This window comes from Mirounga leonina, unplaced genomic scaffold (genome assembly GCF_011800145.1).
Source record: "Mirounga leonina isolate KUSES-001 unplaced genomic scaffold, KU_Mleo_1.0 Mir_94, whole genome shotgun sequence".
NCBI lineage: Eukaryota > Metazoa > Chordata > Mammalia > Carnivora > Phocidae > Mirounga > Mirounga leonina.
Window position 1 is genome coordinate 3,839,383 of NW_023270855.1, and position 23,987 is coordinate 3,863,369.

General features: G+C 57.2%; 1 protein-coding gene across 3 annotated transcripts in view; it reads left to right on the forward strand.

Annotated features, from left to right (window-relative positions):
* The window catches only part of FBLN2 (fibulin 2), an 85,114-nt gene that overhangs the window by 54,372 nt on the left and 6,755 nt on the right, over positions 1-23,987 (forward strand). For 2 of the 3 annotated variants that reach the window (XM_034998428.1, XM_034998429.1), the window contains 14 exons: positions 1,938-2,049; positions 3,432-3,561; positions 4,502-4,682; positions 7,218-7,427; positions 8,067-8,180; positions 8,811-8,912; positions 11,019-11,159; positions 15,213-15,347; positions 17,417-17,554; positions 19,328-19,471; positions 19,599-19,727; positions 20,170-20,295; positions 22,368-22,484; positions 22,968-23,096. In XM_034998428.1, the coding sequence (XP_034854319.1) occupies positions 1,938-2,049; positions 3,432-3,561; positions 4,502-4,682; positions 7,218-7,427; positions 8,067-8,180; positions 8,811-8,912; positions 11,019-11,159; positions 15,213-15,347; positions 17,417-17,554; positions 19,328-19,471; positions 19,599-19,727; positions 20,170-20,295; positions 22,368-22,484; positions 22,968-23,096 (1,908 nt within the window). The remainder of the gene's footprint in view (positions 1-1,937; positions 2,050-3,431; positions 3,562-4,501; positions 4,683-7,217; positions 7,428-8,066; positions 8,181-8,810; positions 8,913-11,018; positions 11,160-15,212; positions 15,348-17,416; positions 17,555-19,327; positions 19,472-19,598; positions 19,728-20,169; positions 20,296-22,367; positions 22,485-22,967; positions 23,097-23,987) is intronic. The other variant, XM_034998431.1, reaches the window with a different exon arrangement.

Here is a 23,987-nt window from a genome sequence, read left to right on the forward strand (position 1 = left end):
ATGTGCTTTATCTTTTCATGTCATTTATTTTTAGGCCTCAGAAGCAAATGGTTGGGTTAATTATACTCATTTTCTGGCACCTTACACATCATTGTCTCTGTAAGACTCTCTCCTGTTTTATTTATGTATTTACTCCCTTTTATCCCTTTTCCCCATCACCAACCTCTGCCCCACCAGAGGCAACTGCTCTCTTCTGTTTAATTTGCATATGTGTGTGTGTTTTTAATTTATGTGCAAAATGTGTGTTGTGAATTTGAACGCAGTATTTTTAATTTGTGTAACAGATCTCACCTGATTTCTTCCTCTTCCCCCCAGTGCTTTTTTGTGCCACTCCCTCTTGCTGTGTGTATGTGTGTCCAGCTTCATGTTGTTGTGTGTGTACATCTAGTCTGTTATTTCTGACAGCTGTGGAGTCCTCCATGGAGGACATCCCCAAATTCTATTCAGCCACTTCTCCACTGATGAACACCCGCTTCCACAAATGACACCAAAGTATGGCATCCTTGTAGTGGTTGCTTTATGGGCCTGGGTGAGGACTTCCCTGGAATGCACAGCCAGGAGCAAAAACACTGAGTCCAGGGCGATGTGTCTACTTAATTGTGTCCGTGATGCCTTATGTCCTTCCCGATTGGCTGTGCCAGTGACCACTTCCACTCCCAGAGCATGAGGGCTCCCATCTGTGCCTGGCATGTATCACTCTTTCTGATTTTTCCAGTTTAATAGGTATTTTACTTTGGGGTGTATTTTATGTTAATTTTCAGGAGATTTTTCTGTTTTCTCAATGGCAATTCTTTGCCAGTTCTAGGCATTCCAAAAATGTCTCCTAACCTGTCAGCAGTCTTCTATTTGTCCGTGGGGTTCTTTGTTATACAGAGAATTTTAATTTTGAGGTGGGCAAATTCATCTGTTTTTTAAGCTGTGGTCTGTGCCTTTCAGTTTTAAGACATTCCCCTACCCCTTCCTCCTCCTGCTCTCCCAGCCACACAAATATTTTCTCCACTAACTTTCCTAGATGAGAATTTTTTTTTTTAGAGAGTGAGAGCGAGCGAGCAAGTGTGGGGGGAGGGGCAAAAGAAGGAAGAGAGAATCTCGAGCAGGCTCCCTGCACAGCTGGACCTCATGACCCTGAGATCATGACCTGAGCCAAAATCAAGAGTTGGATGCTCAGCCCACTGAGCCAACCAGTCACCCCTCCTAGATGAGTTTTAAACTTCCCTCGCTGTTGCTATTGATTCTTATGCCTTGTCCTGTCTTGGTGCTTAGGTCAGGTTCCTTAGAAGCAGATCTTGAGGGGCAGCTGGGTGGCTCAGTCAGGCGGCTGCCTTCAGCTAAAGGTCATGATCCTGGGGTCCTGGGATTCAGCCCTGTGTTGGGCTCCCTGCTCAGCGGGGAGTCTGCTTCTCCCTCTCCCTCTGCCCCTCTCCCCCTGCTCATGCTCACTCTCTCTCTCCCCCACCCCAAAAGTAAATAAATAAAATCTTAAAAAAAAAAAAAAAGAAGCAGAGCCTGACTTGAGGGTTTTGTGCATGTGGTGGTTCATTTGGAGAATCGGCCTGGGGAGGGGGCAGGGAAAGAGCTAGCCAATGCCCCTGATCCCACTGGGAGCTCTGGAGTGCGAGTGGCCCCACACACTGTCCCCCTTGAGGCAGGGCTGGGTTTTTGTACCCCCACTAGTCACTGATTGGCCATAGTTCTGCCAGCCTCCTCCCCTGTGGGGTGGACTTCAGCTCGCAGGCAGCTCTCCGAAGCAGGTCGTACCTGGGAACGGCTAGCAGCCACCCTGCACGGCTGCAGGGGGGTGGGGGTGAGTGAGTCACCTGCCCGGGCATGGGGGTCCAGACAGCCCCAGCAGCATCTCCTACACCTGCTGACTCTGGACACCTTGGAACCAGGTGCCTCCTCTAGGGTGGTGACTCTGCCTGTGTTGCCACCCACAGTGTCCACGAAGGATCTGATCGAGACGTGCTGTGCGGCCGGACAGCAGTGGGCCATTGACAATGACGAGTGCCTGGAAATCCCTGAGAGTGGTGCTGAGGGTGACGCCTGCAGGTAGGGTGGGCACCCCGGAGCAGGCAGAGCGGCCCGTTCACCTTTTCCAGATCCCTGCTTGCTCTGCGTGGGCCCCGGCACTGCAAGGGGGGGCATCTGCTCCACCTGTCCCCGCGTGCACGCTGTGGCTGCCGGGAGCCCGCCGGCCGGGCTTTCTCCAGGGTGGAGAGCCCAAGGCTGGCTGCAGGAATAAACGAACCACGTACATCTGTAGCTGGACTGATGAGCACGGTTAGGAGAGCGTACAGTTTGGAGCCAGTGTTAAAGGGCTGTATCACCTGGGAACAGTGAGGCGCCTCACTCCCTCGTGCTCAGCCCACGTGAGATTTTCCTCCTCAGCTTGGAACCGGGAGCCTTCAGCCCTCCTTTCTTTCCCCTCTCTGCTACCCTGGGGTCTCCAGAAGGCTGGCCCCTCAACTGTCCTCTGTTGTCTGTGTTGATTGTTTTCTCTGACTCTAGTGTTCTCTGCAAAGGAATCATTTGTACCTTTGCCCCTTCTGTGCTACGCCGGGAAGATGTCTTGGTCAGCCATTCACCTCTCCTTTTTCCCAGGGTTGCCTTCTTTCCCAACCTACTTATTTTTCTAGATAAGGAGGACAAGGTTCAGAGAGGTGTTATGATTCACCCAAAGCCACACGGCTCCTTGGGAGCATGGCCAGAATTAGAGCCCCTGTTTCCTAATGTCTAGCCCTCCCTGCCTACTTTAGAGACATTTAAATTCTAACCTTGTCCCTTTCCCTTCCCTTTTGTCATCCTGCCAGTTTGAGGGCTGCTTAAGATGAGGAACATGCATCATTCAGGAGTTTTGAGCTTAGTGGCCCTGAAGTGTCCTTGTATCCCTCTTGTGATGGGAAACTCACTACTTCATAGACAGGCAGTTCCGTCACTGAAAACTCCCACTGGAACGTGCCCTTTCTGAAGTGAGGCTAAACCTCACCTCCTGGCGGCCCCCCCTCTTTGTGTGCTGGCTGCCCAGGGCAGCCCTACAGATATGGGGCACACAGCCGAGGGGCCTGGAGGCTGCTCTCTTCCAGGCTGAGCTGCCCTGTGCTTCCTGGGGTTGAGTTTCCCTCTCCTTAGCCCTGTGGAGACCTCAGAATGCTGACCCCCTCCCACACTGGTCAGGGATAGACAGTGTGGAGTCCAGTGTTTTTGGTGAAGCTCAGACACAGAACCCACGTTCTTTGATGGGGGGTGTGCTGGCTTTGCCGAGGCCCCTGCACCAGCATGGGCCTTGCTTGCAGTGGACCTACGGCAGGGCCTTCCCTCTCTGACCCTCCGTTTCCTCTTCTGGGAAATGGGACCAGTCATCCCTCCTGGTGGGGTCACTGGGAAGATGGGGGCCGGCGCTCAGGCAGGGCTGAGGCACACCTCTGTTGCAGGACAGCCCAGAAGCACTGCTGTGTGTCCTACTTGAAGGAGAAGAGCTGCATGGGTGGCGTCATGGGGGCCAAGGAGGGCGAGGCCTGTGGGGCTGAGGACAACGACACCTGTGGCGTCTCCTTGTACAAGGCAAGCCCGACCTGTGGCATCCATAGCCTGGGCCCAAGGTCCTCGCAGGCTCGGGGGTTAGGCTCCCTGCGGGACTCCTCCGTAGGAGGTCTGGGGGGCTCTTCATCTGCATAGAAACCATCATCAGCTATTAGAGTGGCCAGTTCATTCAGGAACTATTGGTTGAACACCAGCCTGTACTGGGCCACATTAGGCATTAAGGATGCAGAAATGAACAGCACATGAAAAGGCCTGCTCTCACAGGGCTTTCTGTTTCTGTTTTTTCTTTCTTTTTTTTTTTTTATTTTAAAGATTTTTATTTATTTATTTATTTGACAGAGAGAGACAGTGAGAGAGGGAACACAAACAAGGGGAGTGGGAGAGGGAGAGGCAGGCTTTCCGCCGAGCAGGGAGCCCGATGCGGGGCTTGATCCCAGGACCCTGGGATCATGACCTGAGCCGAATGGGATCATGACCTGAGCCGAAGGCAGACGCTTAACGACTGAGCCACCCAGGCGCCCCTGTTTTTTCTTTTTGTATCTGACTTATTTCACTTCACTTCACATCCTCAAGGTCACCCACATTGTAGTGTGAGTTAGACGCTCTCTCCTTTTCAAGGTTAAATAACCGTCCATCGTGTGGCTATGACACGTTGCGCTGATGGCACTTGGGTTGCTTCTGCCTCTTGCCTAATGTGAATACTGTTGTGAACGTGGGGCTAAGAAGAGCCTCTCTTGAGGACAGTGTTTCACTTCCACTGTGTTGGCTAGAACTTAGTCCGGTGGCCACACTGAGCTTCCAGGGAGCTGGGGAATGCAGTCTTTCTTCTGGGGAGGTCATGTGTGGCCCTAGGCTGCATCCTGGGGGCCCTGAGTGAGTCCTCTGGGCTCACAGCCCATGGGGAAGGCCGATGAGCTCCGAGGGGCCGGGCTGTGGGCAGTGATGGTGCGTCTCTCTCCAGCAATGCTGTGACTGCTGTGGCCTGGGGCTCCGTGTGCGGGCTGAGGGCCACTCGTGTGAGTCCAACCCCAACCTGGGCTACCCCTGCAACCACGTCATGCTCTCCTGCTGTGAGGGTGAAGACCCCCTCATTGTGCCTGAGGTCCGCCGTCCTCCGGAGCCTGAAGCTGTACCACGGAGAGGTGAGTGAGGGGCAGAGACAGCTGTTGGGGCTTGCAGCCAAGGCTGGGTGTCCTCTCGCCTTCTGTGGGAACCCGGGGTCCACTGTCACCTGTGGCAAGCTCTGTTCTGGGTACAGTTCTTCTGTGGCCTCTGATGGTGGCCTCTGCCCTTTATTCCTGAGATGGTGATCCCATCCAGCTATGTATGTACCATCCACACCCCGCACCGAACCACCAACTCCCTGCTACTCTTTCACTCTCCACCCTCCCATGTCTGCCTGCACCTCCCCATCCACTCTTCTGTCCATCCATCCATCTATCCATTTCATCATCCCCGGCACATCCTCCTGACCCTGGTCCATTTCTCCACCCATTCATCCTACTACACCGTCCATTCCCGTGTCCCCTCATCGGGCCACTCACACATCCGTCCTTCCATTCATGTATCTACCCAGCCACATGAGCACCCACCCGTCCACTTACCCAGCCACTTACCCTTCTGCCTATCCATCTATCTGTCCATTCATCCGTCCATCCATCTATCCGTCCATCCATCCATCCGTCCGTCCATCCATCCATCCATCCGTCCATCCATCCATCCATCCGTCCATCCATCCATCCGTCCATCCATCCTTTTTCTGTCCGTCTGCTCATGTATTCACCAACCCACCCAGCAGCACACCTCTCACTCATTCATTCATTCACCTTCCTCCATCCATCTGCCCTCCATCCCTGTCAGCTATGTCATTCCGTGTCTTCAGGGTACAGGATAGAACTAGTATAGAGAATGCATTCAGAAATGGTGTCCCACCCGCTGATCAGCTCCTTTAGGACAGCACTGTCTTTCTCCCTGAATTCCCAGTGCTTGGCCCCGAAGAGTCACTAGCAAATAACTGAATGAATGCTGGGTTTGTTTGGTGGCCTCCCTCTCACCACCATGAGCCCTTTGAGGGCTGATGAGGCCTGTGCCCTCTTCCTCTGTGCCCCTGCCCAGATCCTGCCTCCGAGCAGCCGTTGGCTATGTGTGTGGGAGCTCTGGTACCAGTGCAGAGCCTGGAGCCTGAGCAGTCTTAGAACTTCCAGCCTTCTGTGTCCCTGGGTTCTCCTCCTTCCTCTGACTGCCATGTGCTGTGGTCCCTGTTCCAGCTGCCATGCCCAGTTGCTGTCATCCTAGCCAGGGATGTCTCCTGGTCTCATGACCATTAGCCTTCTTTGTGCCTGTGGGCCAGCAGGAGCCTGATGAGGGTGTCCCAGTGAGCCCACAGGGATTCTGCTAAGAGGGACTGGCTGGCCTTACCAGGCTAGTGTGGACACAGATCTGTGTCCAGTCCAAGGAAATACCACTTGCTGGGGTTGGCTGTAGGGGCCTGGTGGAGCAGTGCTCTGAAGGTCTGGTAAGTACCCAGAAGGGTTTGGTTCAAGGTAAAATTTGGGGGAAAGTTTGGCCTTAGGAGTCAGAAGGTGGGGACAGGGCCAGAGGTGCAGGTTCCTCTCCTCCAGTGGGGAACTGGTGGGTAACCTGGGCCTCAGGAGACATAGATGGTAGGGTCAGACTGGCCTGGGTTCCCGGTCCTGCTTAGGTGACCTTGGGCAAATCACTTTGCTCCTCTGAGCCTCAGTTTCCCCCTGCCAGGAATATGGTATGAAGAGCATGCTGGTGAGGGTGAGCACGAACCCTAGAAATGCTGTCCAGCCCTCAGCACGCTCGGCAGAGCCCTGGGCCCAGGCCCGTCTGCCCACCTGCAGCGCTAGGTCTCCGGGCCAGACCACCAGCTGCCACGGCCCCGCCTGCATGCACCAGGCCAGGGCTGACTGGGCTGGAGCACAGTGTAAACACCCTCAATATGAAACATGTTTTTCAGATGTGACCTCATGCAGTTGGTCTCTTGGGCGGCTCTGCTGCCTGGGGCCAGTGAGCAAGGCTGAAGTCCCAAGCTGACTGTAAATATGGAGGGCTGCGGGTCCCCTTCCGCATTCCATTACTGGTATATGAAGAGCCTCCAAGGCAGCTCAGCCCCAGGAGCCTTCTCTGCCTCTCCCACCTGCTCCCCACGGCAGCCCTGGGAGGCTGGAGAGACCCAGTCCTGCCCAAGGGGACATGGCTGCGGAAGGCCCAAGTGAGAGTTCAGATCCCCATCTAACAGAACACTTGTTGGGGTCCTTTCTGTTGCTAGGGGTGGTCTTCCTAGATGTCACTGAGATCAGGGGTCTGGATCTAGTTCAACACTTTAGCCAAAGCTTTCTGGGGACTGTTATGGGCCTGGCCCTGTCATATTGCAGGGCATAAAGACTTGGGCCTGGCTCTGATGGGTTCATTCTTATTGTTGGAGGTCTGTTTGTTCGTCTCTTCATCCATTCATCCATCCATCCATCCATCCATCCACCCATCCATCCATCCACCCATCCATGCATCCATGCTTTGTCCATCTGCTCTATCTTAGCTGGGCACACAGAAGATTCTGAGGAGGACCTACACTGATTTCCCAGGGGCTTACAGTGTCAGCCATCTGCTGGGGCCAGCCCGTGTCCCATCATGAGCACTGACCCCCGCTCTAGTTGCAGAGGCAGAGTTGGCGAGCCGGGAGGCCCTGTCCCTGGGCACGGAGACTGAGCTGCCCAACAGCCTGCCCGGTGATGACCAGGATGAGTGCCTGCTCCTCCCAGGGGAGCTGTGCCAGCATCTCTGCATCAACACCGTGGGTTCCTACCACTGTGCCTGCTTTCCTGGCTTCTCACTGCAGGACGATGGCCGCACCTGCCGTCCAGGTAAGGGCCCAGACGGCTGGGGCAGGGCTGATCTTGCCAGTGGAGCATGGTGTTCCTGTGATGGGCACAATGGGCTCCTTCCCCTCCTGTCACCCTACACATTGGAACCCGTGGGAACTGGAGGCCCCTAGCAGTGGGGTTTGTAAGGCCAGGTGGACAGGTTGAAACCATCTGCTCCATCTGAAGCTCCATTTGCGTGGGCAGCCCCAGTGCCCCACCCTCGATCCCAGTGCAGGGCCAGGACCCAGGCTACAGAAGCTCCCACCAACTCAACTCAAACTGTGTCCCCAGCACTCGGCCTGAGGTGGTCAGGCTTCAACAGGCAACCTAGGAGGCTGCCTCAGTCCCTGGTCTGGGGGGCTTTCTGCCCATCAGCTGTCCAGGGTTAGATACGTTTTTAGTCTAGAAACTCACTCCCCTCCTTCCTCTCCTCCTCCACCCCAAATAGCTGTGGGATCGATTTTGCCTGGGGTACGTTGCTTTCTGAGCCTCAGTTTTCTCTCCTATGAAATGGGTAGGAGAGGATTAAACAAGGCAGTCTCTGTCAAATGCCTGGTGTGGTGCCCAGGGTGTGAGAAGAGCCTGAGGCCAGGCTGAAGGCATGAGCTGTCCCCCTCCTGTCTGCCCTGCCCATGACAGATGGGGACCCCCCACAGCCAGAGGCTGCAGAGGAGTCTGCACTGAAGCCAGATCCCTCCCAAGTGGCCTCCAACACCATCATGCTACCAGTGCCGCAGCCCAACACCTGCAAAGGTAACCTGGGCCATGGAGTGGGTCTGGGCCGCCTGTGGGGCGTGAGCTCCCCAGTGCTGGGCATGTGCGAGATGGTCTCCTGCCAAAGGGGTGCTTCTGCTTCGGGAATTTGGTTGGTCTGGCCTGTCTGGAGGTCAGGAGTTGAGAGTGTAGCTGAGGAGATGAGGTTGTATGTGGGGGAGGGGGAGCCTAGGGCCAGGGTGTGACCCCAAGCAAGTCAGTTAGCGACTTTTCATCTCAGGTCCTATAATATGGAAAGAATAGACTCCTTGCTTAAGAAACTGTCTTGGAGACTGCTTGCAGTCCTGTGTGGAAAGTTCTCTTTGTTCTTCCTCTCTTCCCCTCTGTCTTGTTCCCCCTGTCTCCGTATCCTTTCTCTCCCTCCTTCCCTGTCTCTGTGTCCCCTCCTCTCTGCCAGCACTGTGACTCCAGGGAGGGGTTTGGTATCTGAGCCGCGGTGGCTGTGGGAGGTCCTGAACATCGTCCCCGACACCAGCTGGCGTATGAGCCGATTTACCAGGGGATCTTGTGGAAAGGACTGGGGCTGGGGTTCCTTGGCTCCCAGGACCCTCTGCTGGAGCCGGAGGTGACAAACCCGGTGGTCTCTGATCTCCATGTGGTTTTCCTCAGACAACGGGCCCTGTAAGCAGGTGTGCAGCATCATTGGGGACACAGCCATGTGCTCCTGCTTTCCTGGCTATGCCATCATGGCGGATGGTGTGTCCTGTGAAGGTGAGTACCCCGGGGCCGCTCTCCTACCTGTGCAAACCTCAGCTGGCTCATGGCGGGGGCCCCAGAGTGGGGACGGGGCAAACAGAATGAGGTGGAGGTGTTCTGGACATGAAACTCACTGTGTTAGTAAAGGAATGGGTCTGGCTGCTCTGACTAGAGCCCCAGATAGAGGAGCTGAAACAGCTCTTCCCTCTCCTGATACCATGCACGGGTGTGTGCCTGCCGTCCAGCAGTATGGACAGGCATGTGCATGCCATCCAGGGGTATGCAGAGGTGTGCGCATGCCGTCCAGGGGTATGGACAGGTGTGTGCATGCCATCCAGGGGTATGGACGGGTGTGTGCATGCCATCCAGGTGTGCCCACGGGCGGGCCAGGACTTCAGGCCACTTCCATCTTGTTGTTCTGCCATTCTCTGGAACAGCGCTTCTCAAACTTCAGCATGCCACCGAGTCACATGGAGGCCTGGTGACAGCACGGACCCTGAGAATTCCAAAGAATCCCGAGATCTTGACCCAGTAGGGCTGGGGTGGGGCCCGAGAATTTGGGTTTCTGATAAGGTCCCCAGAGCACACTCTGACTAGCCCTGTCTCCTTGGCTGAGGTTGGTTTGTGACCACCTTGTCCTTGTTCTAGCCACATGTGGAAAAAGAGAAAGAGGGGAGTATGTGCCCTGTTGTTGTAATGCAGGACTCAGAAGTGATGCTCATCGCTCCCCACTTGTCTCTGAGGGGGAGCAGGGCTGGACAGCAGGAGCCCCAGTTGGATGGCATGTACTCAGTTCTGTTACTGAAACCAAAGAAGGGGCAGTGGATGTTGGTAACTCTGCCATTCCAAAAGGGCCAAAAGGGCCAAAAAGAGACCAAAAGCTTGTCCCGCTAGGACCAGGTCTTGTCTTGGTGGGACTTTAGTGGACCAGGACCTCCCACTGTGAAATGGGGACACTGGATCCAGCACCTGCTGGGGTGCTTCCCACAGTGAATAACACCTCAAGAGCAACCTGAGAGACCTCGAGATGACATCTCCTCATGTCTGGAGGCAGGACAAGCATGGAGCGTGGAGACAGTCCAGGAAATGCTTTAGTTCAGGTTCAGGTTCAGGAGATGTGACTTCGGTGGGTGTCCACGGGTACCCATATCCCTATCCAAAGCTGAAACCCCACATCTAGCCCTTTGGCTGAGACTCTTCTGATGTGGATGAAAGCCATCCACATGCCCAGAGAGGGCAGGAGGCTGGTCCAGGGCACACAGCATGGCAGTGACTGGCAGACCTTTCTCCCAGGTGGTGGGAGCAGATCTCAGGTGGCCTCTGGGTTTCCGTCCCCATTCCTCAGGGTCCTGAAAACGTGAGGACTGCGTCTCTCCTGGGTCGGGACTCCTTCGGTCCCTGTCAGGCCTCAGGCCAGTGTCCGTGTCTCTCTGGGCTTCTGCGGGACCCCTGGCAGTAAAGACTGTGAGGTCTAGGCCAGAGGTTGCGGATGGCATTCTGAGGGGGCAGTCTGCCCTGCAGGGAGATTCTGCTAGGCTTCACCCTGTTTAAAATAATCAGATGAGAGTTACCAACCATGAAAACTCAAGAATTTTTTTTTAAATGATCAGATTTAAGGTTTGTCTTCAAACTTGTGCCCACAAGGGTTTCACAGTCCTGGTCTCCCCATAGACAGAGCACAGGGCCCAGAGTGCCCCAATGAGCCCCTTGTTCCCCAACCCCTTTTCCTATATATGTTACCAGCTTGGTCCGCTAGGCACTTAAGTTCCAGACCCCTGCCGTTGTGTGGCTCGTTGACTGCCTCTGGAGGTGGAATGTCCAGAGCTGGGTGGGAGATGGCCTCTGATCTCACCCTGCTGTGTGCCCATGGGCGGGCCGCCTGTCCTCTCTGAGCCTCACCTTGCAACCTGTCCTCACTGGGGTTCTGGCTCTGACAGCTTTTTGACCGTACAAACTCAGACTTGGGCCCGAAGCCCAGAGGTACGACTGATGCGCTAGGAGGCCCTGGGCGGGTCCCTGCCCCTCTCTGGGTCTCAGTTTCCCTCTCTGTCACAGAGTGCTTCATGACAGGCCACGCCCCTCTAACGGCCCTTCTGTTTTTCCTCCTGCGGCCGTCACTAGACCAAGACGAGTGCCTGATGGGCACTCATGATTGTAGCCTGCGACAGTTCTGTGTGAACACCTTGGGATCCTTCTACTGTGTCAGCCACACGGTGCTCTGTGCCGAGGGCTTTATTCTCAACATGCACAGGAAGTGCGTGGGTAAGCGAGAGCCCCCGCCTGCCGCCGCCGTCACGGCTCTCTGCTCTGCTCCATGCCACGCCGCCACGCCGTGGCCACATGCTAAAGGGCCTGCCCTTTGCATATGAGCTCTCAGCACCGCCGGCACCCCCCCGCTCCGTGTCATGCCCTACGTGTCCTGGTGTCCTGTCCCGTTGCTTCATCGACGCCACAGGGAGGCTGCTTTCCCCAGGGACCTGTGTGCCCGAGAGTCAGAAAACGAATTGATGTGTGATGTGGGTAGGTCTTTGAAACGAGAAGGCCCCCTGTGCCGGCAGCAGGATAGAGTCCATGGGGTCTGGAGGCAGGGAGGCCTGCATTTGAAGCGGGACCCCCTAGGAGCTCTGTGGACTTGGACAAATGTCTTCCCTTCTCCAAGCCTCAGTTTCATTACCTGTAAAAAGGAGGCATTGATTCTCCTTTAGAAATGATGTGTGTATGGTGTAGCGCAGGGCCTGGGGCACAGTGAGGATGAGATTGCTGAGATTACCCTTAGGTGCTAATAGAATCCCCTTCAGAGGTGAATGGATGGAGTTGGGGTTGGGCAGACCCAGCATTGCACCTCGACTCAGTGTTCATTTGCTGTGTGATTCTGAGTAGTGGAGCTCCCTCTCTGTTCCTGTTTCCTTGCCTCTAACCTCGGGGCCAGAGGACTAGGCAGGGGCTGCTACCCAGCGGTACCTAGCTCCTGGCCTGAGTGTGGATGGGGCTGGTGCTCAATAATGGCCCTTCTCTCCTACCTCTCGGTGCACATGGGGGCCAGGGGCTGGGACTTGGGGGTGTGCCCTGGGGGCAGTGAGGAGAGCAGACTTGATGCTCTCCCATGGCTCAGGGGCCAGATGTTTTCATGGAGGAAACATGATGGTCCTCAACAGAGAGATAGACTCAAAGTAGCAGGGACTTGGGGCAGAAGGTTGGAAATGCTCCAGTAGAGACACAAGCAAAGGGAGAGGTCATCTCCACTGGTGGCATCTGGACGCACTCCCCATAGAAGATGGCATTTATGCTGGTCTCTGAGGATGGATGGGACTTGGAAATCAGGAAGGGCATGCAGGGTGGAAGGAAGAGCTCGAACAAAAGCGTGGAGGTAGGAACAGTGCAAAGTGCATCCAGGGCACGTGATCAGAGCCCCGTCTGTCTTCTCTATGCTTGGGGACCATGTCCAGCCCGGACATGTTCTCTTCCTCACCCTCCGCCGCTGGGCAGATGGGCCCACAGTGCTGGGCTGAGGGGCGGCTGCAGACATGTTTGCCCTGGCCTCCAGCTGTCGGCACAACATGCACCCTCCCGAACCCGCTTCTCCGTGGCTGGGCAGTTCTTCCTGTCTGGGTCGTGTCTGTGTGTGGATGTCTGGGAAGGCGGATCCTGCCCGGGCCTGCGAGGACCCCTCCCAGGATGCCCTGGCCATGCCTGGGGGTGCGGCTCCCCCAGTGCCCTGGACAGAAGACCTTGTACTAGAAGGGGTCCCTGGGCAGCCAGAAAACAGGTTCTGGGATTAAAAGAGCAAAGGTATATTTCATTCAGCAAAATTTATGAGCTCACATTCTCGTTCTCTCATGTCTCTCTCCTTGTTCATTCTGCACTGACGCCCCAGTGCCCCCCCTTCCTTCTGCTCCACTGACATGCTCATTTTATCATCTGTTAGCACTTGTTCTCCCCATCACTTCTTCATGCACAGACAAGTACCGATGTCTCCTGTGGTTCATCTGCTAGCTCCAGGCTCGGCTGTGAACCCTGGCTGGTGCGATGAGAGACTTGCACCTGGGTGAAGAGTGCCCTCTGCAGCCAGACTGCCTGGGTTCAAAGCCTGGCTCTGCCGTTTTCTAGTTGCAAGACCTTAGACGAGTCCATTAGCCTCTCAGCCTCAGTTTCCCCATCTGTGAAATAACATAGTAATCACACCTGCTTTCATCACCGTGGAGATTGAGTTAGTCCACATAAAGAATATTTGATGTCATTGTTATGATTCAACAAATGGGTTACACTGAAGCAGCCTGCATAGGTAATGAGCTCCCCATCACCGAAGGTATGTAAGCCGAAGTGGGATAGGGTGGAGCCAAGTCCAGAAGACTTCTAATGGATGTATGACTTCTGCAGTTTGTCTTTTGTGCCCTGCCCTTTGAGGGCCATTTTGGCCCCTGGGAAAAGTGTTGCAGGTGAGCTGTTCTGCTAGATGATGGGAAGGAAGCAGTCCCAGGTTCTGGGGCCCATCCCGCAGCAGCGTCGAAAGAGTACAGCTCTGGGCTGGGTGCTCTGGGTTCCCTTCTTGCTGCTGCCATGTGCAGGCTGTGTGACTTCGGTCCAGTCAAGTCACTTCGTTTGTGAAATGGCATCTGTAAATGGCCAGACCTCTAGCGAACCTCAGTTAGTGTCGGCTGCTGTTACTTATTACTGTGGTTCCTCCCAGGCTGTTGGGGCTGTGGAGCTGTGGCCTTTCTGGGGTCGTGGGAGCATCTCTCCCTGTCACTCCATCCTGGGAATCAGAAGTCTTTATCTTGCGCAGCCAAGCCTTCCCCGGAAACTGCTGGCCTGAAACTCTCCCTTTCCCACCTCCCCATCCCCTCTGCTCCCAGAGTCAGGGTCAGCCTGGCCTGCATGCCCTTTGGTCACCTGTGAGTTTGGAAGGGGGTCTTTCCCCACAGCCCTGCACCCCACCTCTCCACCTGGTCTCCATCATCCTCGTAGATGTAGGTCCCAGGTCACCGGCCCTGAGAAGCGGCTCTGACAGTCCGAGGCTCCGAGACAGCAGCTTTTCTCCCCAGCATCTCTACCTTCCCTGTCCCGTCCCCACGCCAGGCAGGCAGTTCCTTGAGGGCGGGCGCTGTGGCGACCTTCCCGCTTGGCCGGCTAGGCCTGGCACAGAATAGGGGCTGGCTAATGTGTGTCCAAGGGATGAATGCATCAGTGAAGGATTGTTGCGCCTCCCTGCCAGGTGGAGTGTGGGGGTGGCCAGCACGTGGCCGGTCATCCGCTCATGCTCATCCTTAGCACCAGAACCTGGGGCAGGTTCTCCCACCCTCCCTTCTCTCACCTTTGTGGGCTTCTCCCCTTCCCAGTTGCTCATCCCAAGTCTGCTCTTGGCCTCTTCTCTATGTCTTGTCCCCTAGGGGACCTCAGCCCCTGACGACTCCCCAGTTAGTGTCTCTACTCAGATCCCTTCCATGAACTCACATGCGTGGCTGGCTGCCTCTTGACACTCAAACTCAGTGTGTCGGTGGGGTTCCCAGCCTTCCCTGCTGGCCTGATCCTCGCAGCCGTCCCCATCCCAGGCTGGCACCCTCGCCTGTCCAGCCACTCAGCCAGAAAGCTCTGTACACCTCTCGGCTCCTCTTTCTCGCTCACCTCTGGCTCATCCATCAGGAGATCCTCTCGGCTCTACCTTCACAGCATTTTCAGACCTGACTTGCTTCTCCTCGCCTCCATGGGTGGTGGTCCAAGCCCCGTCATCCATCTCCCGTTCTAACAGCCTCTATGGCTCCCACCTCCCTCTGCATCTACAAACACTCTCTTCTCTTCTCTCCCCTGCAGCCAAACCCCCTGCTGGCCAGTTCTGAGTCTGCCTGGGGGCTCCCTCAGGACCCTGGCATCCATTGTCCCCTCTGCCTGGAATATCTGCTTGACTCATTCTGTCAGCCCTTCACATGCTTGCTCAAATGGCCTCCTGTCTGAGGATCCCCCGGACTTCCCTGCTGCCCTCTCTATTCCTCATTCCCTTCACCCTGCTCTGGCTTTTCCATGACACTCATGACCACCACCCTCCCTACTTGATGCTTATTTATTTGTGTCGGCCCCGGCAGGGATTTGTCTGTCTTGTTCACCATTGGATGTACTCCGGTGCCAAGAGCAATGCTTGTTGGCACAGCAGACGCTTGATAAATCTTTGTTGAATGAACAGCTGCATAGACAGGTGCACATCAACCTCGTGGGGCTCTCTGGGTGGTGGGCACCTTGAGGTCTTGAGGGCAGGGCTGGCTGTGCCGGGCCCGAGGTCCTGGCACCACCCTGCAGCCTCTGACGGCCCCGCTCTCCCTGCAGACATCAACGAGTGTGTGACGGACCTGCACTCGTGCAGCCGGGGCGAGCACTGCGTGAACACGGTGGGTTCCTTCCACTGCTACAAGGCTCTCACCTGTGAGCCTGGCTACGCCCTCAAGGATGACGAGTGCGCAGGTGAGGAGGGCGGGCTGGAGGCTCCGCCCCTGATGTGCTCTGTCTCTTGCCCCACCCCCTGCCCCGCCCTCACCCCACCTCCTGTCCCACCCTGACCTATCCTGTCCCGCTCCCACCCTGCCCCTTGACCAGCCCGTGGCCTGACCAGAGCCTTCTCCCTCCAGCAAGCTCCAAGCACTTGGGTTTCTTGCCTGTGGGAAGGCCTCAAAGATGATGGTGTTTGGGGCAGAGTGGGGCATCTGAGGCTGGTGGGGGGAGGCCATAATGTGCTTCTGGGGGATGTCAAGTGATTGCCTCAGCATGCCTCAGTCCCCCTGTTTGTACACTGGGGGGTAGAGCTCCACAGAGCTCTCGTGTGCCACTTGTGTGCCTTTCACTGGAAAATTCTAGCCTCCTAAGAAGAGGGGGAATTATCATGGAACCATTTCAACAGATAACTTCTTGGGCTGCTTTTATGTGCCTGGCAGTGTTCTGAATGGCAGGATATGGGCTGGGGTACGGTGTCCTTGCGCCCACCTCCTGATGAGGGAGACGGGCCACCCAAGCAAACGGGGAGGGCAGGAGTGGCTGTGGGCTGGGTGTTACTTTAGGTGGAGCTCCAAGGAGGCCCCCCTGGAGGTGAGGTCCCAGGAATCCAGACCTGCAGAATGAGAAGCTCTGGGGGAGGAGGCTCTAGGCAGGCAGAGGGAACAGCAAGTATGAGGGCTTTGGAGAAGGGAGAGATCTTGGTGTGGCCAAAGAACAGAAAGTCTCAGGGGTAAAGGCAGGCTGGGAGTGTGCAAGAAGTGGGACAGGGTTGGTAGGTCCCATCAGGGAGGAGGTTTGGAGTCTTAACATTTTTAACTAAAAATGTCCAGAAGAATGTCACCAAAGAGGTAAGACCCACAGAAGCACTCAAGTGTTGCAAACCCTGGAAACTGGATGAAAAGTGACCTGAGGTTGGGCATGAGCTCAGGGAGGTGGATTAGCAAGCCCCACGTTGGGCCCTGAGCCTGGGGGGAGTGAGCTGGGAGGAGAGATGAGCCCTCGGCACACACATGTACACACACAGATCTGGGGCCAGCCCCCCTCTGCAGACTCTGACACCTGGGGAGGGGCGCCACCTTCCTGGACGTGTCCCACGCCCCCTGCCCCTCTGTCATCTCGGGTGCTGGCTGCCACCTCCTTAGACCAGAGCGGCTGCGGAGGGGCTGCCTCCTCAGGCATGGTCCCCAGACAGGGGCCACACCCGGTCCACGTTTGGGTGCCTGAAACCCAGCACAGGGCCTCGCAGAGACCAGGCTGCTGTGGAACAGTGGTGGAAGCCGTGGAAACCAGACAGGGGAGGGATGGAGGGAAGGACAGGTGGAAGGACTGCAGACAGACAGACACACAGGCCTTGGTCTGGCAGTCAGCAACACTGAGTGAGTGTCTGCCCTGCCGTGGACTCCCTATACGTCACCTTTCTGCATCCTGTCTCGGTTTCCTCGTCTGTCAGAAAGGCCAGCTGTATCTGCTGCAGGAGGGCTGAGGGAGGGCTCAGCCAGCACTTTGTAAACTGTGGGGTGCTGCACGGAGGTCAGGGGCCCTCAGGGACTTGCTCCGTGCCACAGAGCAGGTGGGAACAGCGGTGCCTTCCAGATCTGGCAGCTTCCCCCTCAGTGCCACCTCCCGAGAAGGCTGGACACAGGCCCTGGGGGACTTGGGCCCTCGTCCTCATTTCTGCCTGCCCCGGGAGCACAGACCCTGGAGCAGGCCCCAGCCCAGGGTCCCCGAGCCGTCAGCCATGTTCGTGCCTCCATCCCCCCTGTTTAAGAAGGCGTTTGTTGTAGCCCCTACTTGCTGGGGTTGTTGGGAGCACCAGGTAAAGAAAGCCCCGTCAGGGTGCCGGGCAAGGTGCCTGGTACCGCAGAGATGCTCAGGCACTGTGGTGACAGCATCATTACTACTGGCCTGGGTCTCAGCAGCGAACTTGCTCTGCTGCCCTCCCATGATGGAGGAGACCTTTGCAACCGTCAAGGTCACGGTGGGGCGTGGGGGCAGGGGCCTGCCAGCCCACCGGCCCCTGACACCCCGTCTCTGTGTGGCAGATGTGGACGAGTGTGAGCTGGGCACACACAACTGCCAGGCGGGCTTCACGTGCCAGAACACCAAGGGTTCCTTCTACTGCCAGGCGCGCCAGCGCTGCATGGAGGGCTTCCTGCAGGACCCCGAGGGCAACTGCGTGGGTGAGCGGGGGCTGCGGGGGCTGTGGCCGCTGGCCGGGGGGGCTCTGGGAGGGCTCGCTGGGACCTGGCCCCGGGATGCACTTGCGAAACAGAACTCTTGAAATCCTGACCTGTCTGACCTTGGCTGAGTTCCTACACTTGTGGCCTCAGTTTACCCTTCTCTGGGATTGGATGGTATGAATGTCTATCAGAGGTTTTTAACCAAGCTAGCAGTAAGGAATATCTTTATATCTTGACCTGGTACACACACACACACACACACACACACACACACACACAGCTGGAACAGAGATTCCACAAAACGTTACCCTACTACATGGGATACTAGCTAAAATTTCTATTTGCAGATAATGTTAGTGAGACATATGGGGTCGAGCTCATTCCACACTCATGGGTCAAGACCTGCAGTTTGGCACATGGTGGCCTAGTTGTCCTCGCGTGGGTCTGAGATCTCACACTCTCCCCACCTCTCTTTACCTCCTTCCACAACACTGCTGGCCTGCAGCCTCACCTTCCCGGAGCTGCTGATGATGTCGGGTCCAGAGGCGGGGTGCCAGAGCCCCTGCAGGACTGACAGCATCTGCAGCAGGCATGGTCAAGGCGGCGCTCAACCCTGTGTGTGGTGGGGTGGGGGGCAGGTGAAAGATGCAGGAGAGGTGGAAAGACAGGCAGGTGTGCAAGGCCAGCCGCTGGCTGTGGACAGAAACTGGGGTGTGTTAGAAACAGCTTCCATCGCACACCCTTCCCTCACGCGGGCAGCTGGTGGGACAGGTGTCTCCATCTTACAGGGGAGACACTTAGGGACAAGAGGAGTGTTGGCTTTATCTGAAGCCTTTCTCAAGACTCTGGGGGGGTCCCTCTAGCCATTCTGGGAGCTGGAGCTGTTTCTGGGATACCCCTTAACAGCTCCTCACCATGTGACTCTGGCAGTGGCACGAGGGCTGTGGGCACGAGAGGGTCCCTGCGATCCTCAGCCAGGGTCAGGGAAATGTGGGGGTGGGGGTCTGCCCAAATGCCAGCAGTTCTTCAGTGATTCATTCATTGACAGTGTTTTCAGAGCACTTACTATGTGCCTGGTTCTAGATGTCAGGGAGTTATAGCACTTCACTGAGACATCTTGGAGGAGGAGGGACTAAGCAAACACATTTATAGAAGTGGCAGTTATTCAAAGGTGCTTTGATAAATAATAAAACAAGTAGGGGATGGAATCTTAAAGGGGGGCTCATCTACCTAGAATGGTTGGGGGCCTCCCTGAGGAGGTGACATTGGGGCAGGGACCTGAGCAAGAGAGGGAGCCAGCCATGCAAATATCAGAGGGCAGTGTGTGCCTGAGAAGGGGGGACAGCATACGCCAAGGCCCTGTGGTGGGCTGGGGGCATCTTGAGATGATGAGGCCAGTGAGGCTGGGGCAAAGTGTGAGGGAGAGATGGAGGATGAGCTTGACAGGTTGGCAGGAAGAGCCAGAGCAGGGGCGTGACTTACTGTAGTTACCCTAGAACTCAGCTTCAAGTTCTAGGGGAGCCACTGCCTTTAACCGCCTCATCAGGGCAGCTGTGAGACTAATGTAGGAAGAGCTCGGCAGGTGCTTAGGTTCTTGGAGGAGAAGGCCCTGGGGTCATAGGACACAGGAGGGGGACACTCTCATCCCACAGCCCTGTCCAAGGCTGGTCTGGATCCCCAAAACGGCCACCTCTGGGTGTGGCCCTGGACTCAGAAGCCAGGATGCGGGGAGGGGCCGTGCCAGGCTCCCTGTCACCTCCATCCCTTCTGCAGACATCAACGAGTGCACGTCGCTGGCTGAGCCGTGTCGGCCAGGCTTTAGCTGCATCAACACCGTGGGCTCCTACACGTGCCAGAGGAACCCGCTGCTCTGTGGGCGTGGCTACCACGCCAACCAGGATGGGACCAAGTGTGTGGGTGAGGCCCAGCACCTCCCTGCCTGCCTTCCACCCAGCCTGGGGCTTCCTGGGCTCCTCGGCCCGTGGGCGGCCCTGGCCGAGGGGGAGCCTGGGCCTCAGGGTGCCCTGCTCGCCTTCCCCGGCAGACGTGAACGAGTGTGAGACGGGGGTGCACCAGTGCGGCGAGGGCCAGGTGTGCCTCAACCTCCCTGGCTCCTACCACTGTGACTGCAAACCCGGCTTCCAGCGGGACGCCTTCGGTCGGGCCTGTGTCGGTAGGTGGGCCCTGGTGGCCGGGAACCCCTCTGTGGTGCCCACCTGCCCCGGCCCTGCGCCGGGCCAGCCCTCAAGCCTCCTCCTCCTTCCTGCGGCCCTGTCCTCCGCCTTGCTCTGCTGCTCCTCTTGGCTCTGGTCTCCTCTGCTCCTCTCAGCATGGCCCCGTCACCCTCCTTTCTTGCCTCTCGCCGTGTCTGTCCGTCCCTCTGTCTCTGCCTCCAGCCTCCTTCCAACACTCCTGCTGCGTTTCTCCCCGGCCCCTGGTCTTGTTGCCTCTCCTGTTCCCTGTCCAGGTTCCTCCCTGTCTCTCCCTGTGGGTCTCTGTGTCCCCGTCCTCACCCAACCCCGCTTCTACCTGGGGGTGGAGGGAGCTGGCTCCCAGGCCCCTTCTGCCCTCCCTGCGGGCCGCCCACCCCCTGCCTGCCGCCCGCCCGCCCGCAGACGTGAACGAGTGCTGGACCTCGCCGGGCCGCCTGTGCCAGCACACGTGTGAGAACACGCTGGGTTCCTACCGCTGTTCCTGTGCCATCGGCTTCCTGCTGGCTGCAGATGGCAAGCGCTGTGAAGGTACTGCTGACCCGACCTCTGACCCCGCACAGAGGCCCCCACCATGTAAAAAGCCCAAAGCCCTGCCAGCCCCCAGCTTCATACCTTCCCCGGCCCCATCCCTACCTCACACCGCTTCTCTACCTCTGCCGAAGCCCTCCCAGAGGGCCCAGGGTCCGGCCATCTCACACCAGAGGGGCTGGGTTTCTCCATCGTCTGCACCCCCACACAGGAGCTCCTTTCAGGCAGGGATGACAGCCCAGCCTCGGCCCCTTAGTCGGTTCTGATCCTGGTCATGATTGCACAGCCCGGGGGTCCAGGCAAGGAACAGAAGCGAGTGAAACATGACATCAGGCTCAGGCCAGCTGGAGAGCCCAGTGGTCATCAAGAGGCAGTGGCAGCCACACAGCACCTGGAGATGGTCCTGCCCAGCAGTGACAGTCCAGGCTAAGCCGATCTTGGTTTTTCAGTTGCTAGAAATGTAGCTCTCTAAGTAAAAGCTGCTGGTTTTTACATGTTACGATAGATTTAAACTTCTAAAAAACACACCGTGAGTTACACCAAGCCTATGAATGGGCTGGGCCCTGCCCACGGGTCAGGGGGTAGGTGAGGGAAGAGGATGTGGGTCTCTAGCCCCACCTAGCCTGGAGGTGCTTTCTTTACTTCCCTCCTGGGGAGGGGAGCCTGCGGAGACCCCTGAGCTGGCCCTCCCATGGGACAGCACCAGCCCAGGGGCAGGGCAGTATGACCAGGACCGGCTGCCTCAGAGGGCATATGGAGGGCCCCCCAGAATAGACCTCGCCACATTCATTCCTTCGTCTGTGTTCTGATCACCTGTGAGCCCCTCCTCCAGGCCAGGCTGGGTGCAGCGAGCTGCGGGCATGGGTCTCGAATGGTGTGGCTCATTCACTCGCTTCTTGGCCCTTCTGCCTTTGCTGCCATCATCCCTGCTTCAGGCAGCTTCTCTGCACCCTCTGTGGCTGGAGGTCAGAGACCCAGAGATGAAGCCAGTGTGGCCCCTGGCACCAGAAGCTCAGAGCCCAGTAGAGAAGATGATGGCTCATTTTATGTGAACGCCACGTGTGTTGGGAAATTCTGAGGGGGATCTGGACGTGAGTCAGACGGCGGCCCACCAAGCCCTGTGTGACCCACTTCCCCTGCTCCTCTCCCCTGGCCCCCTCTGCTCTGACCACACTGGCCTCCTTGCTGTCCTCGAGGTCACGAGGCACACTCTCACCATAGGGCCTTTGCTCTTGCTGTGCTTTCTGCCTGGAACGCTTCCCCCAGTTGCCCACATGACTGCAGAGCTGCAGCCTCCCAGACACTCTCTCTGTCCCCTCTCTACTCTTTCCCCACAGTGCTTGCTCCTTGGACGTACTAGTTATTTGACTCATTCAATTAGCCCTCCCCCTCCTTTCCCAACACACATGGCAACGGCAGCTCCACGAGGTGGAGATTTTGTCTTGTTCGTGGCTAAGTCCCCAAATTCAGCACAGGCCCGGCACATTGTAACAGCTCAGCATTTCTTGGTTGGATGAGGGAAAGCCAAGTGCCAGCCCTCGCCGAGCTCAGAGCCCAGTGGATGTTCCATCTGAGCCATGAGTTGACCTTCCCCTCACGTACTCGCACACCGTTTGGCTCATGTGCCCACACGTGCAGCTCTGGTTCCTCCCGCCCCCAGCCCCATGCAGAGCCAGGCGTGAGGATCAGGGCAGGCTGGTAAGGCCCCAGAGCTTGAGGGGGTCCTTATTAGCACCTAGATGATGCCTCCCAGAGCCATCTCTACCAGCTGTTATGGCCTCTCAACGGGGCAGCATCTAGCTCCCCACTGGGGAGATCTGAGCCCGATCTGGGGCTGCCTCCTCCAGGCAGCAGGCCGAGACCCCACCAGCAAGCTCCAGCCCTGGCCCTGCCCCAGCTGCATGGCCCAGGTGGGCTCCTTGCCCTTTTCTGGGCCTCTAATTCCCCACTGGCCCTTAAGAGAGGCTGGAACGAATGGCTTCCCAAGATACGGCTCTAAGTAAGCTGGGACCTCAGCCCTCGCCGCTGGGCTGGGAGGCCTCTGCCCTGACCACAGGCCAGTGTCCCCACAGATGTGAACGAATGTGAGGCCCGGCGCTGCAGCCAGGAGTGCACCAACATCTATGGCTCCTACCAGTGCTACTGTCGCCAAGGCTACCAGCTGGCCGAGGACGGGCACACCTGCACAGGCAAGTCCTCTGCCCAGGGGCCCCCTGCCCGAGAGGCACCCCTTGCCCATGTGCCCGCTTCCCAGAGACTCCCTGCTGGGCCACGGACACAGGACACACAGAGGCTTCAGCCTCACGTTAGAACTGGATTCCCAGCCCTGCGATGTCCTTGGCTGTGTGACCTTAGGCTCCTCCTCTGTAAGGTGGAGGTGATGGTCCTGGCCTCAGCGGGATGAAGGGTGAGGTTACATACCTTGTCCAGGCCTGTGTCTGGTACCTTATGGGCCCTGCACTGCTAGTAGGAATCATGGAGTGAGCACTGGAATGGGAGTTCTCTTTTGCTGTGTGGCCATTGGCAACTCTGTTCCCCTCTCTGAGCCCTGTCGTCCTCATCGTTGAAATGGGCCCCTAGGCTCCAGGGCTGCGGCAGGGCTGGCATGACTGTCCGCGGCTGGGCCCTGTGGGGACAAGGGGTTCACCAGGGGCCGAACCTCTTTCTGACAGACATTGACGAGTGTGCTCAAGGTGCCGGCATCCTCTGTACCTTCCGCTGTGTCAACGTGCCAGGGAGCTACCAGTGTGCGTGCCCAGAGCGGGGCTACACCATGACGGCCAATGGGAGGTCCTGCAAGGGTAAGCAAGGAGGACCCTGCCCCACCAGAGTCTCGGGCAGGCTCTGAGCAGCTCGCTGTGTGATTGGAACTCTGACACCTACGACACAAACATGGAATGGCCGATGCCCCTAGTGGGTATATTAACCAAGGTCTGTGCCTGGGTTGAAGAAGGAGACAGTCTTTCTGCTGTTTGACTCAGCCTGGGCTCAGCTGTGAGCCCTCTCCTAGGAGAGGGACAGGGATCCTGAGGGGTGGATCCTAAAAGGAGACCTGTCCAGTGGAGAACCTGAGGAGGTCTCCGGGGTCCCAGGGTCTGTCCCCAAGCACTGCATCTGCTAACCTTGCATGCAGAAAGACATTGTCCCAGCCAGAGCTGTGTAGAGCTGGGTAGGGCTGCACGGGGCTTCCCATCACTAAGGGCATACAAACTGGCTAGGCAGTCACCTGTTTTTGCAGTTTGCAACTACTTTCCTGGATGGAGACCGGGTTCTGTGACGTCTAATCTTCCTTCTATGCTGGGGAGTCACGATACTAAGTTCAGTTCCATTGGGACTTACTGAGGCCACCAAATTCTAGGCCTGGCAAGCCACCCGGGGAAGGTGGAGGGGTCTAGAATTCACTTGGGCAGGACACAGGAATATCCGCGCCCTCCCCTCCCCCCCACACAAGAAGTGACCACTCAGGGCTTCACAGCGCAGCCCGCCTGCCCTCCTCTTGGCCTGCGTGACTGACTCTTCCCTGGGTGGTGGGGCTAAGAATACAGAGTCCCCTGGGTTGCAGCTTTGGTCCACCAAGGCAGGCACTCGTATTCCTACAGGCCCAGGGGTCAGAATCGGTCCTGGGCAGGGTACAGAGTTAGACCAGTGTCGTTCAGCCTGGTGGTTGCTACCTGTAAATGGGTCCTGAGATC